Here is a 16,607-nt window from a genome sequence, read left to right as displayed (position 1 = left end):
CTATGTACAGTATTTTATGAGGAACTTGCCTATCCTATTTTTAGCACCGTATGCATGTGCAGCCATCCCCATGTGCAGCATTCTTTAAAGAGACCCTGAAGCGAGTATACATTTATTTTTTAACATGCAGTCATGTTAATCAGTATAACCGCTGCTAAAACGCCACTATCCCGCGGCAAAACGAGGGGTTTATACCCTCACATCCCCTCTCCTACCTCCGGGGAGCACTTCTTGATGAGGCAGAGCTTATGGCTGTAGCTCTGCCTCTCAGCGCGTCAATCCCCGCTGATCGCCGCCTCTCCCCGCCCCTCTCAATCTTCCTTCACGGAGAGGGGTGGAGGAGAGGCGAAGATCCGTGCGGCGATTGACGCGCATGGAGGCAGAGCTGCAGCTGTAACCTCTGCCTCCATGAGCAGAAAGACCCATGACCAAGAAAGTCATGGATTTTGCAGAGGGGGATTTGGGGGATATAAACCCCTCGTTTTGCTGCGGGATAGCGGCGTTTTAGCAGCGGTTCTACTGATTAACATGACTCCATGTTAAAAAAGTAAATTTATACTCGTTTCAGAGACTCTTTAAGCCATGGCCTCTGGGACCTTGCAGAAAATCAGGCCTTGGTTAGATGGCCAGAATTACAGTCAGATTCTTTTAGAAGTTAAAAATGTCAGGGTGTCTCCATAGTACAGATGCACATGGATCCACCTCCTCTCCATGCCAACTCCATTTATCCTCATCACATTTGCTACCTGGGGACAAACAATAAAATCACATTGGCCCATATGCAATTCACTTTTTCCCCATTTTTCCCCATTTTTCTCCTAAGAGATAATTTTTCAGCTTCTTATTCAAAGTTTAAAAATATTACCTAGGAGAAAACTCAGGAGAAAAAGTTAATTGCATATGGGCCATTGTGTTTTTTACTCTTTACTTTAACCATGTAACAACTGAAAGATGCATACACAATGCACATTGCACTAAAGAACTGCATTAAAGTGGACCCAAACCAAACATTTTTTAATTCAAAATATTTAGTTGCACCACTCTGACACATACAAAGATAAAGTAACACTCCTTCAAGCATATGAGCATTTCAGTGCATGCTTTTCACCCTTCTCTTTTCATAACTAGGGTTATACAGGTTGCAACCATTAGCAATTCCTCCTTTGCCGGACACCACCTACTCCACCAGTTTGCCGGATTATTTGCCGGCAATATGAAAGGAAGGGAGGGGTTTCTCCAATAAATGTAAAATATTTTATATTTGTCATCATGCAGCTGAAAAAAGGCTGCTATTTATCATTATAATTTAGAAAATAGATTTTATTTCTGAAATCTTGTATTTTTAGTTTGGGTCCACTTTAACTATATTCAAATGCTTTTGGTACAGGTTGTGGGTCAGAGTCATACCTGCTACCCACAAATTTTTCAAAATGTGTCTATGACAAATTTTACTGCCTGGGTTTGGGTTCAACTAATGGATTACAACTTAGAAACTTAACATAACTTCCATATTATCTTTAGCTATGGATGAAAAAAATACATGGTAAAAAACTTTACAGCACTAGGAGTGCTTACTTCAAGAAAAAAAAGCCTTAATAGACATGTATTGAAAAACGGGTAAAAAAAATCTTCAACTAAAACCAATTTAAAAAAAGCATAAATGCTACTTAAATGATGTCAATAATAATCAGTGTATTGTCAGTACAATAGCTGGACTGCGCTCTCCAATTCCTATAACAACACAAAATTGCACATAGCGTGACTCTGTTAGATACGTATTCACACCACCCGTGCTTCAGTGATCACAAGTGCAACACACGTGCCCGCACACTCCTTCTTTGAATCTGCTCACCGGATCTTTGCCACCTCAAACAACAGGTGGATCTAGCGTATGCATAAACTCCACAAGGCACTTTCTTTCTTAAATCTTCATCTCTTCTTTAATGTAAAACATCCTCAATAAAACACATAAAAGTACAATAGTGTAATCCTGTTTAAAATATAGCCACAATGCCCGCGCACCAGAGCGCACTCACATAATTCTTTCTTGAAATATAGCACATCAAAGCCTTAACAGCAAGGTCTGCCCGGCACCTGAATGGATGGCTGAGCGGCGTCCCGACTCCCCGTCCCTCCGCGGCGGGCCAGCTGCTTATACGGCGCTTGGATTTCCCTCTCCGAGCTCTCAATACAGTTCCGGTATGGTGACGTCAGACGCGCTGGACGTGGCTCCGCCCTACGCGTTTCGACCAATCGGTCTCATCAGGGGCTGACGTCACCAGCGCGTCAACGTCCCTTTATAGTGATAAACCCCTCCTCCAGGATGTGCTTAAAACTACACCCCTTACACATGGGCTTCGGCAAAATGGCTACCGCTGTACTGCGGGCACTTGGTATTCCGTCGTCAAGCAGAAGCCCACAACTTCAGGCGGACATTGCTGTTTTACATTACTACTCACAGTAATCAATGTTAACAACCATTATAATAAAAATTCAATTAAAATGATCAAGTAAAATGCATAAATTGTGTCTAAGTATAACATCAATCCGGTACTGCCTCTTTCTCCATCTTGTGGTGAAATAAGGAAATTCAATTAATCTAAGCTCCATTATATCTCCTGTATAGTGTGAATATTTACCCTGCAAACCACTTACCCACATATTCATATTCACCCCCCCCCCCCTTTTTTCTCTCATCAACCCCCTCCCATATAATTACAAATCATTATTAATGTAGCAATTTAAATCAAACTCGATGTTCAGTCCTCCCGGGTGCATAGTTTTTAAATTATAAATCCACCTCCCTTCAGCTTTTGATATCTCCCTGACTAAACTGGATCCCCTCCATTTCTTCACATATTTTTCTATTCCCATAAACCTCATAAGGCTGGGATTGGACCCATGTTTTAATCTAAAGTGATTTGATACACTATGTGTCTGGAGTCCCTTGGAAATATTGTAAATATGCTGCCCAATACGCTTATGGAGTGCCCTCGTGGTTCTCCCCACGTACTCCATCCCACAAGGGCACCATAGTATGTACACTACACCCGCACTATTGCAGGTGATACACTGCTTTATGTCCCATATGGCCCCCGTGTTCCTGGAAGTTATTTCCTTCCCCCTAATTGATTTGGCCTCCCTGCATCCTCTGCATCCCCTGCAAGGGAAGAAACCCTTCTGTCCCAGAAGGTCCCCAGTTAATGTTACAGGGGGGTCTATATAGCTGGTAACTAGTCTTGACTTAAGGTTAGGGGCCCTCCTGTAGATGAAACTCGGCTTTGCTGGCAGTGTCTTCCCAAGAGCATTGTCTAGCTGCAGGATATTCCAATGTTTCTTGACAATATTTTCTATATCTCGATGCTGACTATTAAAGTCCAGTAATACATCAAATTCTCCTGCTTGTTTACCAGGTCCAGCCCTATCCTGCAGTAATTCCTCTCTATTCATAGCTGCTACCCTCTCTATTTCTACTTCCAATTCTCCCATGCTATATCCCTTCTCATAGAATCTCTGCATCAGCACCCCACTTTGTCTCCTAAAATCCTTCATTTCCGTACAGTTCCGGCGAATTCTCATAAATTGGCCTCTAGGTATATTGTTTAGCCACCTATTATGGTGGCAACTATCTCTAGGAATATATCCATTTTTATCAGTCGGTTTGAAAAAAGTGTTAGTACATAACTTATTCTCCTGTATATAAATGTTTAAATCCAGGAACTCAACTTTCCCCTCATCAATCTTTACTGTTATCTTAACTTCTGACCAATGTCTATTGATTTCCTCACAGAAAACCTCCAAGGCACTTCTAGGGCCTCTCCAGATGAAAAATAGATCATCAATAAAACGATTCCAGGCCACTATATTTTCACTCCCCCTCCGTCGTAGGACCTCTTGTTCCCATACCCCCATATACAGGTTGGCTACGCTTGGTGCGAATTTCGCCCCCATGGCGCAGCCAGTCCGTTGCAAATAGTACTCCCCCTGATACCAAAAATAATTATGTGAAAGACAGTATTGTAATAATTCCACCAAGAACTCTATTTGGGTTTCCTTAAGGTTTCCTCCTTGTTGGAGGGCTTCCTTAACAATATGTACTCCTTTTTGATGGGGTATTACTGTGTACAGGGATGTAACGTCCCCCGTTACCATCAGATCCCCCGGTTCCACCTTTATGTTGCTAATTCTTTGTAAAAGGTGTTTCGTATCCCTTAGAAGGTAGGGTAACTTGGCTACTTCTGGTTGCAAGTATAGGTCTATGTATTCTCCTAATCTTTGTGTAAGGAATCCCATCCCGCTTACTATAGGTCTTCCAGGTGGGTTTTCTAAATCCTTGTGTATCTTTGGATTAAAGTAAATCACTGGTATGCGGGGATTCGTGGGAAGTAAATATTTTAATTCATCTGTGGATAATATTCCCTCCTTCTCTCCTTCAAGTAATTTGACCTTTAGAGAATTCTTATATTCGACGATGGGGTTTTTTCTCAAAATTTTATATGTTGCTTCATCACCGAGAATTCTGGTCATTTCATTTTTATATTGCTCCCTATTCATGATGACCAGCCCCCCCCCCTTTGTCCGCAGGCTTTAGGATGTAATTCTTCTCCTGAACTAATGTTTTAATTTGTTCTCCATATCGCTTACTATTCCTCTGTTTTTTTACTTCTAAGGTTTCCAGATCGGTCAGCACAGCTCTCTTAAAGGTCTCTATGGTGCCCCCTTTAGTTTGATCTTGTGGGTTAAAAAGTGATCTATTTTTTAATTTTGTATGCACATATTCCTGTGGCACCTCTTTATCTCTAGTGGTTAATCCCTGTTTGTTTAGAAAATACTTTTTGATATTTAGGGTCCTAACATATTTGTTTATCCCCAAATAAGTCTCAAATTTGTTTAGTGTTTTGGGTGGGGCAAAGTTGAGGTCTTTATCCAATAAGGATAATTGTTCATTGTTGAGGGGTATTCCACTGATATTAAAAATCCCTCCCCCTTTTGGTCTCATCTTGGCCTGTTGCTTCCTCCCCCCCCTTTTGCCTCGTCTCCTCCCAATCGTTCTCGTTTTGTATGTATCGTTGGTCCCATAATTCTCTCTGGTCCAGTCCCAAAAAATGTTCATCATAATCCCCCTGATCCTCAACCTCATCCAGTTCTTGATATCTATTCCTTAAAGGGGCCTCCCCATAATTATCAGTTTCCACCTGTCCAACAGGATGTCTTTGTGTTAAATTATAGTGGGTAGTCCGTGGTCTATCATGTATTGAGAGCTCGGAGAGGGAAATCCAAGCGCCGTATAAGCAGCTGGCCCGCCGCGGAGGGACGGGGAGTCGGGACGCCGCTCAGCCATCCATTCAGGTGCCGGGCAGACCTTGCTGTTAAGGCTTTGATGTGCTATATTTCAAGAAAGAATTATGTGAGTGCGCTCTGGTGCGCGGGCATTGTGGCTATATTTTAAACAGGATTACACTATTGTACTTTTATGTGTTTTATTGAGGATGTTTTACATTAAAGAAGAGATGAAGATTTAAGAAAGAAAGTGCCTTGTGGAGTTTATGCATACGCTAGATCCACCTGTTGTTTGAGGTGGCAAAGATCCGGTGAGCAGATTCAAAGAAGGAGTGTGCGGGCACGTGTGTTGCACTTGTGATCACTGAAGCACGGGTGGTGTGAATACGTATCTAACAGAGTCACGCTATGTGCAATTTTGTGTTGTTATAGGAATTGGAGAGCGCAGTCCAGCTATTGTACTGACATTATCCCTTGGAAAAGTGTGACAGCGATCCCATTGAAGTTTGTGGACATTTAGGAAACAACTTTATTGTGACATATAATTTTGATACTCTAAATTGCATGATTATTGTGGACGGCGCAGCCTAGTTGTTTAACAATAATCAGTGTATTGAGTAAGCCTACAGATCATTAACACATTACCAAGGATACCACAGATAAAAAAACGCATTTATACGGATACAACTATCACTTGTCTCTCCTCACAGTATACAGTAAAACACCCCACACAACACCAATGGGACTCTTAGCAACGTCCAAACAAATAGATACAGGGAGTAGACACAAATCCAAATGCACAGAACACAGAGCACAGGTGATCTCCAGCAAACAACCTGATGAAAGTGGTCTGAAACTCAGACATGACATTCAATGAAAATGTGTTTTTCTACTTTTTATTACTCATACAGTTATCGTATTTGCTTTTGTGCACAAGTAATATTGTCTGTTTACAAATTACAAGTTTCCAAAGTGTAGTTTATCGTACCCTGAAAGCTGGCATTGCATTTTATTCCAACTGCTTTTTATTATATATTAACATCTTCTAATGAGCTTTTCTGAACTGTGTGTGTGTCTGAAGTACAGAGAGCTCCTTTTCACTTGTTACTTTGTTTATACATAATGTAACAAGATTGGAATGTAAACAAAGATACTGTTATCTACAGTTTGGATGCGGATTGAAGCTGAATAGCAAGACAATGTGCTTTTGTTTAACCATTTCAGTGATGCTCTGCTAAAAAAAAATCTGGGATAGTAGCTTTCAAGCTGTGAGGAATCTTTTAGAGCAAAGTAGAAATGCTGGCTTTCAGACCACTTTAAGGGCTCATTTCCACAGGCAGTTGATCTGGAGGGCTTTTCTGTCTCTTTTAGTCCCCTATACTTTACTTGTGGTTTTGGGTCTCCCAGAGCTGCTTGGTTACTGTGTTAGACTAAAGTTCAAAGTCAGTTGGGTCGTTTTTTGTATTTCCAGGTAAACAGATCATTTCCTTTTGTAGGGGTTCCAGTTGTGATTTAGTGACCTTAATTGGTAAAAGTCTTACATTCTAGGCAATGTGAATATCTTCATAGTATGAATTCTTCCTGACCATGTGATAGAAGAATTTCACCTCCTACAGCTGGCCATACACACATTAATCAATAAATTGACCTATCACTGGGCAATTCAAACTCTTGAATTGAATTTGCCAGTTATCTATTGTTCCAACATATGTAATCAATTCACTTTTGATCAACTGTGTGCAGTTTATCAATCGAAAGTCTGATCTGCCATTGCAAACTGAAAAGGAATATTTTATCCAGTAAAGTTTAAACATCCAAGGTCATTGTCTTCAGGGTGTCACCAAAGGCTAAATGTTCGGTATGGGATGTTTCTATGGCTCACAGACACTGCATAATGGAGATTTGTGAAAAAGGCCACCAAGAGGCCAATGAGAACTTTAACCACTTCCCGACCGCCTAACGCACAGGGGCGGCCGGGAAGTGGAGCCCTTAAGGACCGGCTCACCCACAGAGGCGGCGGTCCTTGTAAGGGCATGGGCGGAGCGATCGCGTCATCCGTGACGCGATCCTCCGCCGGCGCCTGTCACCGCTCGCCCGACGCAACATCCCGCCGGCTATACGGAAGCGCCGGCGGAATGTTAACCCCGCGATCGCCGCATACAAAGTGTATAATACACTTTGTAATGTTTACAAAGTGTATTATACAGGCTGCCTCCTGCCCTGGTGGTCCCAGTGTCCGAGGGACCACCAGGGCAGGCTGCAGCCACCCTAGTCTGCACCCAAGCACACTGATTTCTCCCCCCCTGCCCCAGATCGCCCACAGCACCCCTCAGACCCCCCCCTGCCCACCCCCAGACCCCTGTTTGCACCCAATCACCCCCCTAATCACCCATCAATCACTCCCTGTCACTATCTGTCAACGCTATTTTTTTTTTATCTCCCCCCCTGCCCACTGCCCCCTCCTGATCACCCCCCACCCCTCAGATTCTCCCCAGACCCCCCCCCCCGTGTACTGTATGCATTTATCCCCCCTGATCACCTGTCAATCACCTGTCAATCACCCATCAATCACCCCCTGTCACTGCCACCCATCAATCAGCCCCTAACCTGCCCCTTGCGGGCAATCTGATCACCCACCCACACCAATAGATCGCCCGCAGATCCGACATCAGATCACCACCCAAACGCAGTGTTTACATCTATTCTCTCCTCTAAACACCCACTAATTACCCATCAATCACCCATCAATCACCCCCTATCACCACCTGTCACTGTTACCCATCAGATCAGACCCTAATCTGCCCCTTGCGGGCACCCAATCACCCGCCTACATGCTCAGATTGCCCTCAGACCCCCCCTTATCAATTTGCCAGTGCAATATTTACATCTGTTCTTCCTTGTAATAACCCACTGATCACCTGTCAATCACCTGTCAATCACCCATCAATCACCCCCTGTCACTGCCACCCATCAATCACCCCCTGCCCCTGTCACTGCCACCCATCAATCATCCCCTAACCTGCCCCTTGCGGGCAATCTGATCACCCACCCACACCAATAGATCGCCCGCAGATCCGACATCAGATCACCACCCAAACGCAGTGTTTACATCTATTCTCTCCTCTAAACACCCACTGATTACCCATCAATCACCCCCTATCACCACCTGTCACTGTTACCCATCAGATCAGACCCTAATCTGCCCCTTGCGGGCACCCAATCACCCGCCTACACGCTCAGATTGCCCTCAGACCACCCCCCCCTTATCAATTCGCCAGGGCATTATTTACATCTGTCCTTCCCTGTAATAACCCACTGATCACCTGTCAATCACCCATCAATCACCCCCTGTCACTGCCACCCATCAATCACCCCCTGTCACTGCCACCCATCAATCAGCCCCTAACCTGCCCCTTGCGGGCAATCTGATCACCCACCCACGCCAATAGTTCGCCCGCAGATCCGACATCAGATCACCACCCAAGCGCAGTGTTTACATCTATTGTCTCCTCTAAACACCCACTAATTACCCACTAATTACCCATCAATCACCCCCTATCACCACCTGTCACTGTTACCCATCAGATCAGACCCTAATCTGCCCCTTGCGGGCACCCAATCACCCGCCTACACGCTCAGATTGCCCTCAGACCCCCCCTTATCAATTCGCCAGTGCATTAGTTACATCTGTTCTTCCCTGTAATAACCCACTGATCACCTGTCAATCACCCATCAATCACCCCCTGTCACTGCCACCCATCAATCACCCCCTGGCACTGCCACCCATCAATCACCCCCTGTCACTGCCACTCATCAATCAGCCCCTAACCTGCCCCTTGCGGGCAATCTAATCACCCACCCACACCAATAGTTCGCCCGCAGATCCGACGTCAGGTCACCTCCCAAGGGCAGTGTTTATATTTGTTCTCTACCCTAAACACCCACTAATTACCCATCAATCACCCCCTGTCACTGCTACCTATCAGATTAGACCCCTATCTGCCCCTAGGGTACTCAATCACCCGCCCACACCCTCAGAATGCCCTTAGGCCCCAGCCCTGATCACCTCGCCAGTGCATTGCTTGCATCTATTCCCCCCTCTAATCACACCTTGAGACACCCATTAATCACCTCCTGTCACCCCCTAGCACACCTACCCATCAGATCAGGCCCTAATTTGCCCCGTGTGGGCTCCTGATCACTCGGCCAAACCCTCAGATCCCCCTCAGACCCCCTTCCGATCACCTCCCCAGTGCATTGATTGCATCTATTTTCCCCTCTAACCACCCCCTGAGACACCCATCAATCACCTCCTGTCACCCCCCTAGCACTCCTATCCATCAGATCAGGCCCAATACAACCTGTCATCTAAAAGGCCACCCTGCATATGACCGGTTCCACAAAATTCGCCCCCTCATAGACCACCTGTCATCGAAATTTGCAGATGCTTATACCCCTGAACAGTCATTTTGAGACATTTGGTTTCCAGACTACTCACGGTTTTGGGCCCGTAAAATGCCAGGGCGGTATAGGAACCCCAGAAACTGACCCCATTTTAGAAAAAAGACACCCCAATGTATTCTGTTAGGTGTATGACGAGTTCATAGAAGATTTTATTTTTTGTCAAAAGTTAGCGGAAATTTGTTTTTTGATTTTTTTTTCACAAAGTGTCATTTTTCACTAACTTGTGACAAAAAATAAAATCTTCTATGAACTCGCCATACACCTAACGGAATACCTTGGGGTGTCTTCTTTCTAAAATGGGGTCACTTGTGGGGTTCCTATACTGCCCTGGCATTTTAGGGGCCCTAAACCGTGAGGAGTAGTCTAGAAAACAAATGCCTCAAAATGACCTGTGATTAGGACGTTGGGCCCCTTAGCGCACCTAGGCTGCAAAAAAGTGTCACACATGTGGTATCGCCGTACTCAGGAGAAGTAGTATATTGTGTTTTGGGGTGTATTTTTACACATACCCATGCTGGGTGGGAGAAATCTCTCTGTAAATGGACAATTGTGTGTAAAAAAAATCAAACAATTGTCATTTACAGAGGTATTTCTCCCACCCAGCATGGGTATGTGTAAAAATACACCCCAAAACACATTATACTACATCTCCCGAGTACGGCGATACCACATGATTGGCACTTTTTTGCAGCCTAACTGCGCTAAGGGGCCCAAAGTCCAATGAGTACCTTTAGGATTTCACAGGTCATTTTTGTTTCAAGACTACTCCTCACGGTTTAGGGCCCCTAAAATGCCAGGGCAGTATAGGAACCCCACAAATGACCCCATTCTAGAAAGAAGACACCCAAACGTATTCCGTTAGGAGTATGGTGAGTTCATAGAAGATTTTATTTTTTGTCACAAGTTAGCAGAAAATGACACTTTGTGAAAAAAACCAAAAAACAAATTTCCGCTAACTTTTGCGGAAATTGATTTTTATTGTTTTTTTTCACAAAGTGTCATTTTCCGCTAACTTGTGACAAAAAATAAAATCTTCTATGAACTCACCGTACTACTAACGGAATACCTTGGGGTGTCTTCTTTCTAAAATGGGGTCATTTGTAGGGTTGCTATACTGTCCTGGCATTTTAGGGGCCCTAAACCGTGAGGAGTAGTCTTGAAACGAAATTTCTCAAAATGACCTGTGAAATCCTAAAGGTACTCATTGGACTTTGGGCCCCTTAGCGCAGTTAGGGTGCAAAAAAGTGCCACACATGTGGTATCGCCGTACTCAGGAGAAGTAGTATAATGTGTTTTGGGGTGTATTTTTACACATACCCATGCTGAGTGGGAGAAAGATCTCTGTAAATGGACAATTGTGTGTAAAAAAAATAAAAAAATTGTCATTTACAGAGATATTTCTCCCACCCAGCATGGGTATGTGTAAAAATACACCCCAAAACACATTATACTACTTCTCCTGAGTACGGCAATACCACATGTGTGGCACTTTTTTGCAGCCTAAAGGTAGCCATACACTGGCTCGATTCCCGGCCGTTTCGACAGCAGATTCGATCCTGGGATCGAATCTGCTGCCAATCGTTCGCGGTAAACGCAGCCGCCGATCCGATCCCTCCCGGAATCGGATCGGTCCGTCGATCGCGCCGTGCGGGAAATTACCCTCGATCGTCGCTAGCGGCGGCCGATCCGATCAGGTATACATTACCTGAGGCTGGCTCCCGGGCGTCTTCTCCGTGCTGCACGGCTCTTTTCCGCCTCCATCCATCCCGGCGCTTCCTGTGTCACTGCAGTGACCAGGAAGTTCTAATAGAGGGCGCTCTATTTGAACTTCCTGGTCACGGAGTAACACAGGAAGCGCCGTAATGGATCCGGAACAGAGCCGTGCAATGCGGAGAAGAGGACCCGGAGCCAGCATCAGGTAATGTATACGGAGGGGGGCAGGCGGCAGGAGCAGCTCAGCAGATGGTGAATCGGTTTCAGGCTGAAATCGATTCACAATCTGTTTGCAGTAAAGGCAGCCATACGATCCCTCTCTGATCAGATTCGATCAGATAGGGATCTGTCAGCTGGTCGATCTAATGGCACATCGACCAGTGTATGGCTACCTTAACTGCGCTAAGGGGCCCAAAGTCCAATGAGCACCTTTAGGCTTTACATGGGTGCTTACAAATTAGCACCCCCCAAAATGCGAGGACAGTAAACACACCCCACAAATGACCCCATTTTGGAAAGTAGACACTTCAAGGTATTCAGAGAGGGGCATGGTGAGTCCGTGGCAGATTTCATTTTTTTTTGTCGCAAGTTAGAAGAAATGGAAACTTTTTTTTTTTTTTGGTCACAAAGTGTCATTTTCCGCTTACTTGTGACAAAAAATATCTTCTATGAACTTACTATGCCTCTCAGTGAATACTTTGGGATGTCTTCTTTCCAAAATGGGGTCATTTGGGGGGTATTTATACTATCCTGGAATTCTAGCCCCTCATGAAACATGACAGGGGGTCAAAAAAGTCATAGATGCTTGAAAATGGGAAAATTCACTTTTTGCACCATAGTTTGTAAACGCTATAACTTTTACCCAAACCAATAAATATACACTGAATGGTTTTTTTTTTTATATCCAAAACATGTTTGTCCACATTTTTCGCGCTGCATGTATACAAAAATTTTTACTTTATTTGAAAAATGTCAGCACAGAAAGTTAAAAAAAATCATTTTTTTGCCAAAATTCATGTCTTTTTTGATGAATATAATAAAAAGTAAAAATCGCAGGAGCAATCAAATAGCACCAAAAGAAAGCTTTATTAGTGACAAGAAAAGGAGCCAAAATTCATTTAGGTGGTAGGTTGTATGAGCGAGCAATAAACCGTGAAAGCTGCAGTGGTCTGAATGGAAAAAAAGTGGCCGGTCCTTAAAGGGAAGGTTCAGGGAGGGTGGGTAAAAAATCAAAATCAATTTCCACTTACCTGGGGCTTCCTCCAGCCCGTGGCAGGCAGGAGGTGCCCTCGCCGCCACTCCGCAGGCTCCCGGTGGCGCAGTAGTTCTGCGCCTGCGCAGTAGAGCCCGGAGGACGTCCGATGACGTCAGAGCGCCGGCGTGGGACGCAGAAGTTCCGGGCCTTAGAGCGCAGAAGAGCCCGACCTGGCAGCCGGCCTGGCCAGGTCGGGCGCGCCACCGGAGACCACCGGGAGCCTGCGGAGCGGCGGCGAGGGCACCTCCTGCCTGCCACGGGCTGGAGGAAGCCCCAGGTAAGTGGAAATTGATTTTGATTTTTTACCCACCCTCCCTGAACCTTTCCTTTAAGGGGTAGAAAGCCCTAGGTCCTCAAGTGGTTAAAGGTGTTACAAGTCTCAATGGTTCAAACTTAACTGACTATCCACAGAACAACTTGTGTGTGGATGCTTTACTAGTTGTGGCTTTATCACCATTGTCAATGAAAAATCACAAACCATCCTACCTATACCTTGCCAGAAGGCACATGGGAGTCAACCATTTTTACTTTTACTTCCAGGTAAAAAATGAGGACACAGTTGATGCTCATATTGTTTTTTATTCAAGCACATATGGTAATATGGGTTACACAATCACCACCTATTTTTAAGTATTATCTGTAGCTCTGGAACCAAGCTAGACTCACATTGTTAGCTAGTAACAATCTTAGACTATACTAAATATTGAGCAAGTAGATTAAAATATTTTCTTCTCCTCGAGACTCTAAAAACAGACCAGCAAAATGGAACCATCCTCATTTTTCCTTGATGGGGAGAATCGCCATACTAAAAATTAATATTATGCCCAGATTATTATACTTATTTCAGACTTTACCAGTCTACATCCCTAACTCGTTCCTACGTCATTATAGCAGAGCCAGAAGAGGGCAGGCTTGGGCTTGAAAAGACATCAGAGAAGACAGACTCAGCTATAATGATTCCTGAGCAAAGCCAGACTGAATGCTCAGTCCAGGATTTTATCATGGCTGTTAACAAGCAGGCTGAGCAGTGAAGGATGAAGCAGAGAAGCAGGGTAGGTGTTTTCTCTAATGTTCCCACTGATATACTGTATATGGTAAAATACATGAGGGTGCTTTGTCTCTACTTCACTTTAACTCACTTTCATATCTTAATAAACGAGAGACCTCCAATGCACATTCTCTGAAGCCCAAAGATCTAAAGTATGTGTATTCACTCATAAAACCTCTATTACAGTGAAAATACAGGAGATAAACTATAAGATATTATCACAATGGTACTATACACCACAGAAATTACACCGCATTTTTCCCAGTAGAGATCCTCTCTGCTGGAGAGGCTGCCCACTAGCGGGTTCACTACTCCATCTCCTTTGGGAATGTACTTTACTTATCCCTTTTTTTAGAAGAAGGTGGAACGCCTAATCAGAGAAATGACAGCAAGGGACGATTTTTTTGTTCTCTATCTTAATAACTGGAGTATGAAAGCCTATAAACATTCCATAGTGAGACATATCTTAATTAAACGCAGCAAAGTCACTTATAGTCCACAAATGGGAAACATGTGATATACCGTCTTTAAAAGAACTAGACCATGAGCTTAGATACATCAGTGATATGGAAAACACAGTAATGACCTTACAAGACCAATCTGATCAATATTTTAAAACTTGAAGACTCTGGACCTTTTTGCAGAGAATTGAACGAATTCAAAAACTTCCTAGCTCAACCATGAAACCAGCTGTTAGGACGCCCCCTAGATGTTGAATAATAGCACCACCATATACTCTTACATTAAGATAATGTTGGCTACCAATTACCCGGATTCTGCCAGTTATGTTCTAATACTCCTATACTCTTCCTTCAGTTTCTTTTTCTCCCCTTCCCTCTGTTGTTCCAGCTCTATCTCCTGTGCTCTTCCTTTCCTCTCTTTACCTATACCTTATCACTGTCATACAGAATTTGATAAATGTGCTTTTAAAATAAAAACAGATATGGCTATACTTATGGTAATACCCACCTCGAACTATAGGGTTTGATACGCCACTTTGGCCTAAGGTCCTAAAACCACTATAATACCCCCTTTGTTTTTACATCCAGGTCATTAATATCTGGCCCCCTAGCTCTTTGAGGCCTTACACTAGGTTAACCATATGTATTGATCCCTTGGATATGTTTCTCGTATGCTATGTGTACTACCTGCTGTAAAATTACCTGTTGGTTACAATGTATTGTCATATCCTTGTACCAAAATGACAGTGGGATGTTCTTTTTGTTCTGGAAAAATTATTCCTATAAATTAGTATTTATAGAAATAGTACCTTATTTGTATTTGAATAAAAATCTGTTCTTCTTCAAATCTGATGTTTGTGTAAGCTGCACAACATAAGCTTACCTGCTGTTCCCATATTCAGTTCTTTCTATATCTTCATCGATAGTTCTGACAGACAGCCTATGCAGCACTGGGTACGATGTGTGTGTGTTGACAGGAGCAGCCATTTTGAGTCACAGTCAAATGGTCTTTACAGTGTGGGAAATGGCTGTGGAAAAATGCTACAATTAGTACTTACAAAGAGTTACAGTTTGCCCAGCAAGCTCGTTGTGAACCAGAACTCTGTTTTACTTACAAAGATTCAATATAAAATCAGTTCTGATTCACTTAATTCTGTACATGGCACAAGATCCTACACCACTGTATTCATCTTCTTTATTTACTGATTTATAACAATAATTTAGCATTCATGTAGAAACTTACCTTTGTCGCATGTGTAAAGAGAGAGTACACAGGCAAGAATCATAAAAGGAACAGAGCCTCTAATATGATCTGCACAGATGTCCCTCTGACCAGTGTGACCTGGGATCAGTTTAAACATCAGTCAGGTCTCCTACTGCCACTTGTCTTTCTCTCCTTTACTTCTCTTTTGACCCTTAGAAGCAGGGGCACCACTATCACAAAAAAATTTAAATTTACAAGTTTTTGTAAAATTTAAATTTTTTTAATTGTAACCACCACTATCACAAAACATGCTCCATTGCATTTCACGCTCCATCGCATTTCACATGCGATACGGGTTTTAAGTGTTCCTTTCATAAATGTTTTTAGACTTTCCATTATCACAGTTTCTTGATGTCAAGCATGCATTAGACAAGCTTCCTGAAACAGTTGGTGAATGTTTGGAAAAAGCCAATCAAATCAGGGGAGGACTGGGACCTTTCGGCCTGGGGGGGAAACACAAACTAGACTTTCATGGCAGCCTCAGCTGAAATGACGTCACACATATGCCCCACATGCTGTATGCCAGTAGTCACATGGAGCGCTATTGAGAAAATACAACAAGGACACTCAAGGGACAGTGTGAGAGGTAAAGTATAAATGCACAGGCACCGGGGGTCACATAATACATTTGGAGCCATGGATTTCCATTGTGTCTGTCATTCATGATTATCGCACGATGTTACCGCCATGCAACCACATCGACCTGAGATTTCCAGCATATCACATTTGACCAATTTCCACAGAAAATCAGTCAAATCGTCAATTGAGCATGCTTGTGGCAGCACCAATTTTCATCCAATTTGATAGTAATTATTAAAACAATTGGTTGATCAGCAACTCAACAGATGTATGGCCACCTTAATTCCCCAAGGCTCACCCCTGCACCAGTCCTAAATCATTAAATGAGAGGCAACCTGGGGAGAAATCTCCCCCATTCTCCCCTGGCCAGTCCTGCCCTGAATCAAATGCTTTAGCAAATGCTAGTATAGCGCTGACTGCCTGTAGTTAGGTTTGGAAGCACTAACACCTGTTTGAACGCTATCCTCAATTTGTATTCTTTACATTGTCTTTTTCCTGGTTTGCAAGGAGTGCCAGATCATTTAGGAACCTATCAAAGCTTCT

General features: G+C 43.6%; 1 protein-coding gene across 3 annotated transcripts in view; it reads right to left on the bottom strand.

The window, feature by feature from the left end:
• CNGA3 (cyclic nucleotide gated channel subunit alpha 3) overlaps window positions 1–16,607 on the bottom strand; it is a 92,871-nt gene that overhangs the window by 46,726 nt on the left and 29,538 nt on the right. For all 3 annotated transcript variants that reach the window (XM_068268167.1, XM_068268168.1, XM_068268169.1), the window contains exon 2: window positions 15,105–15,249. In XM_068268167.1, the coding sequence (XP_068124268.1) occupies window positions 15,105–15,208 (104 nt within the window). In that variant the 5' untranslated portion in view covers window positions 15,209–15,249. The remainder of the gene's footprint in view (window positions 1–15,104; window positions 15,250–16,607) is intronic.

This window comes from Hyperolius riggenbachi, chromosome 2 (assembly GCF_040937935.1).
Source record: "Hyperolius riggenbachi isolate aHypRig1 chromosome 2, aHypRig1.pri, whole genome shotgun sequence".
Classification (NCBI taxonomy): Eukaryota; Metazoa; Chordata; class Amphibia; order Anura; family Hyperoliidae; genus Hyperolius; species Hyperolius riggenbachi.
The sequence above is the reverse complement of the archived record's forward strand: the minus strand, read 5'-3'. Positions and strand labels throughout refer to the sequence as shown.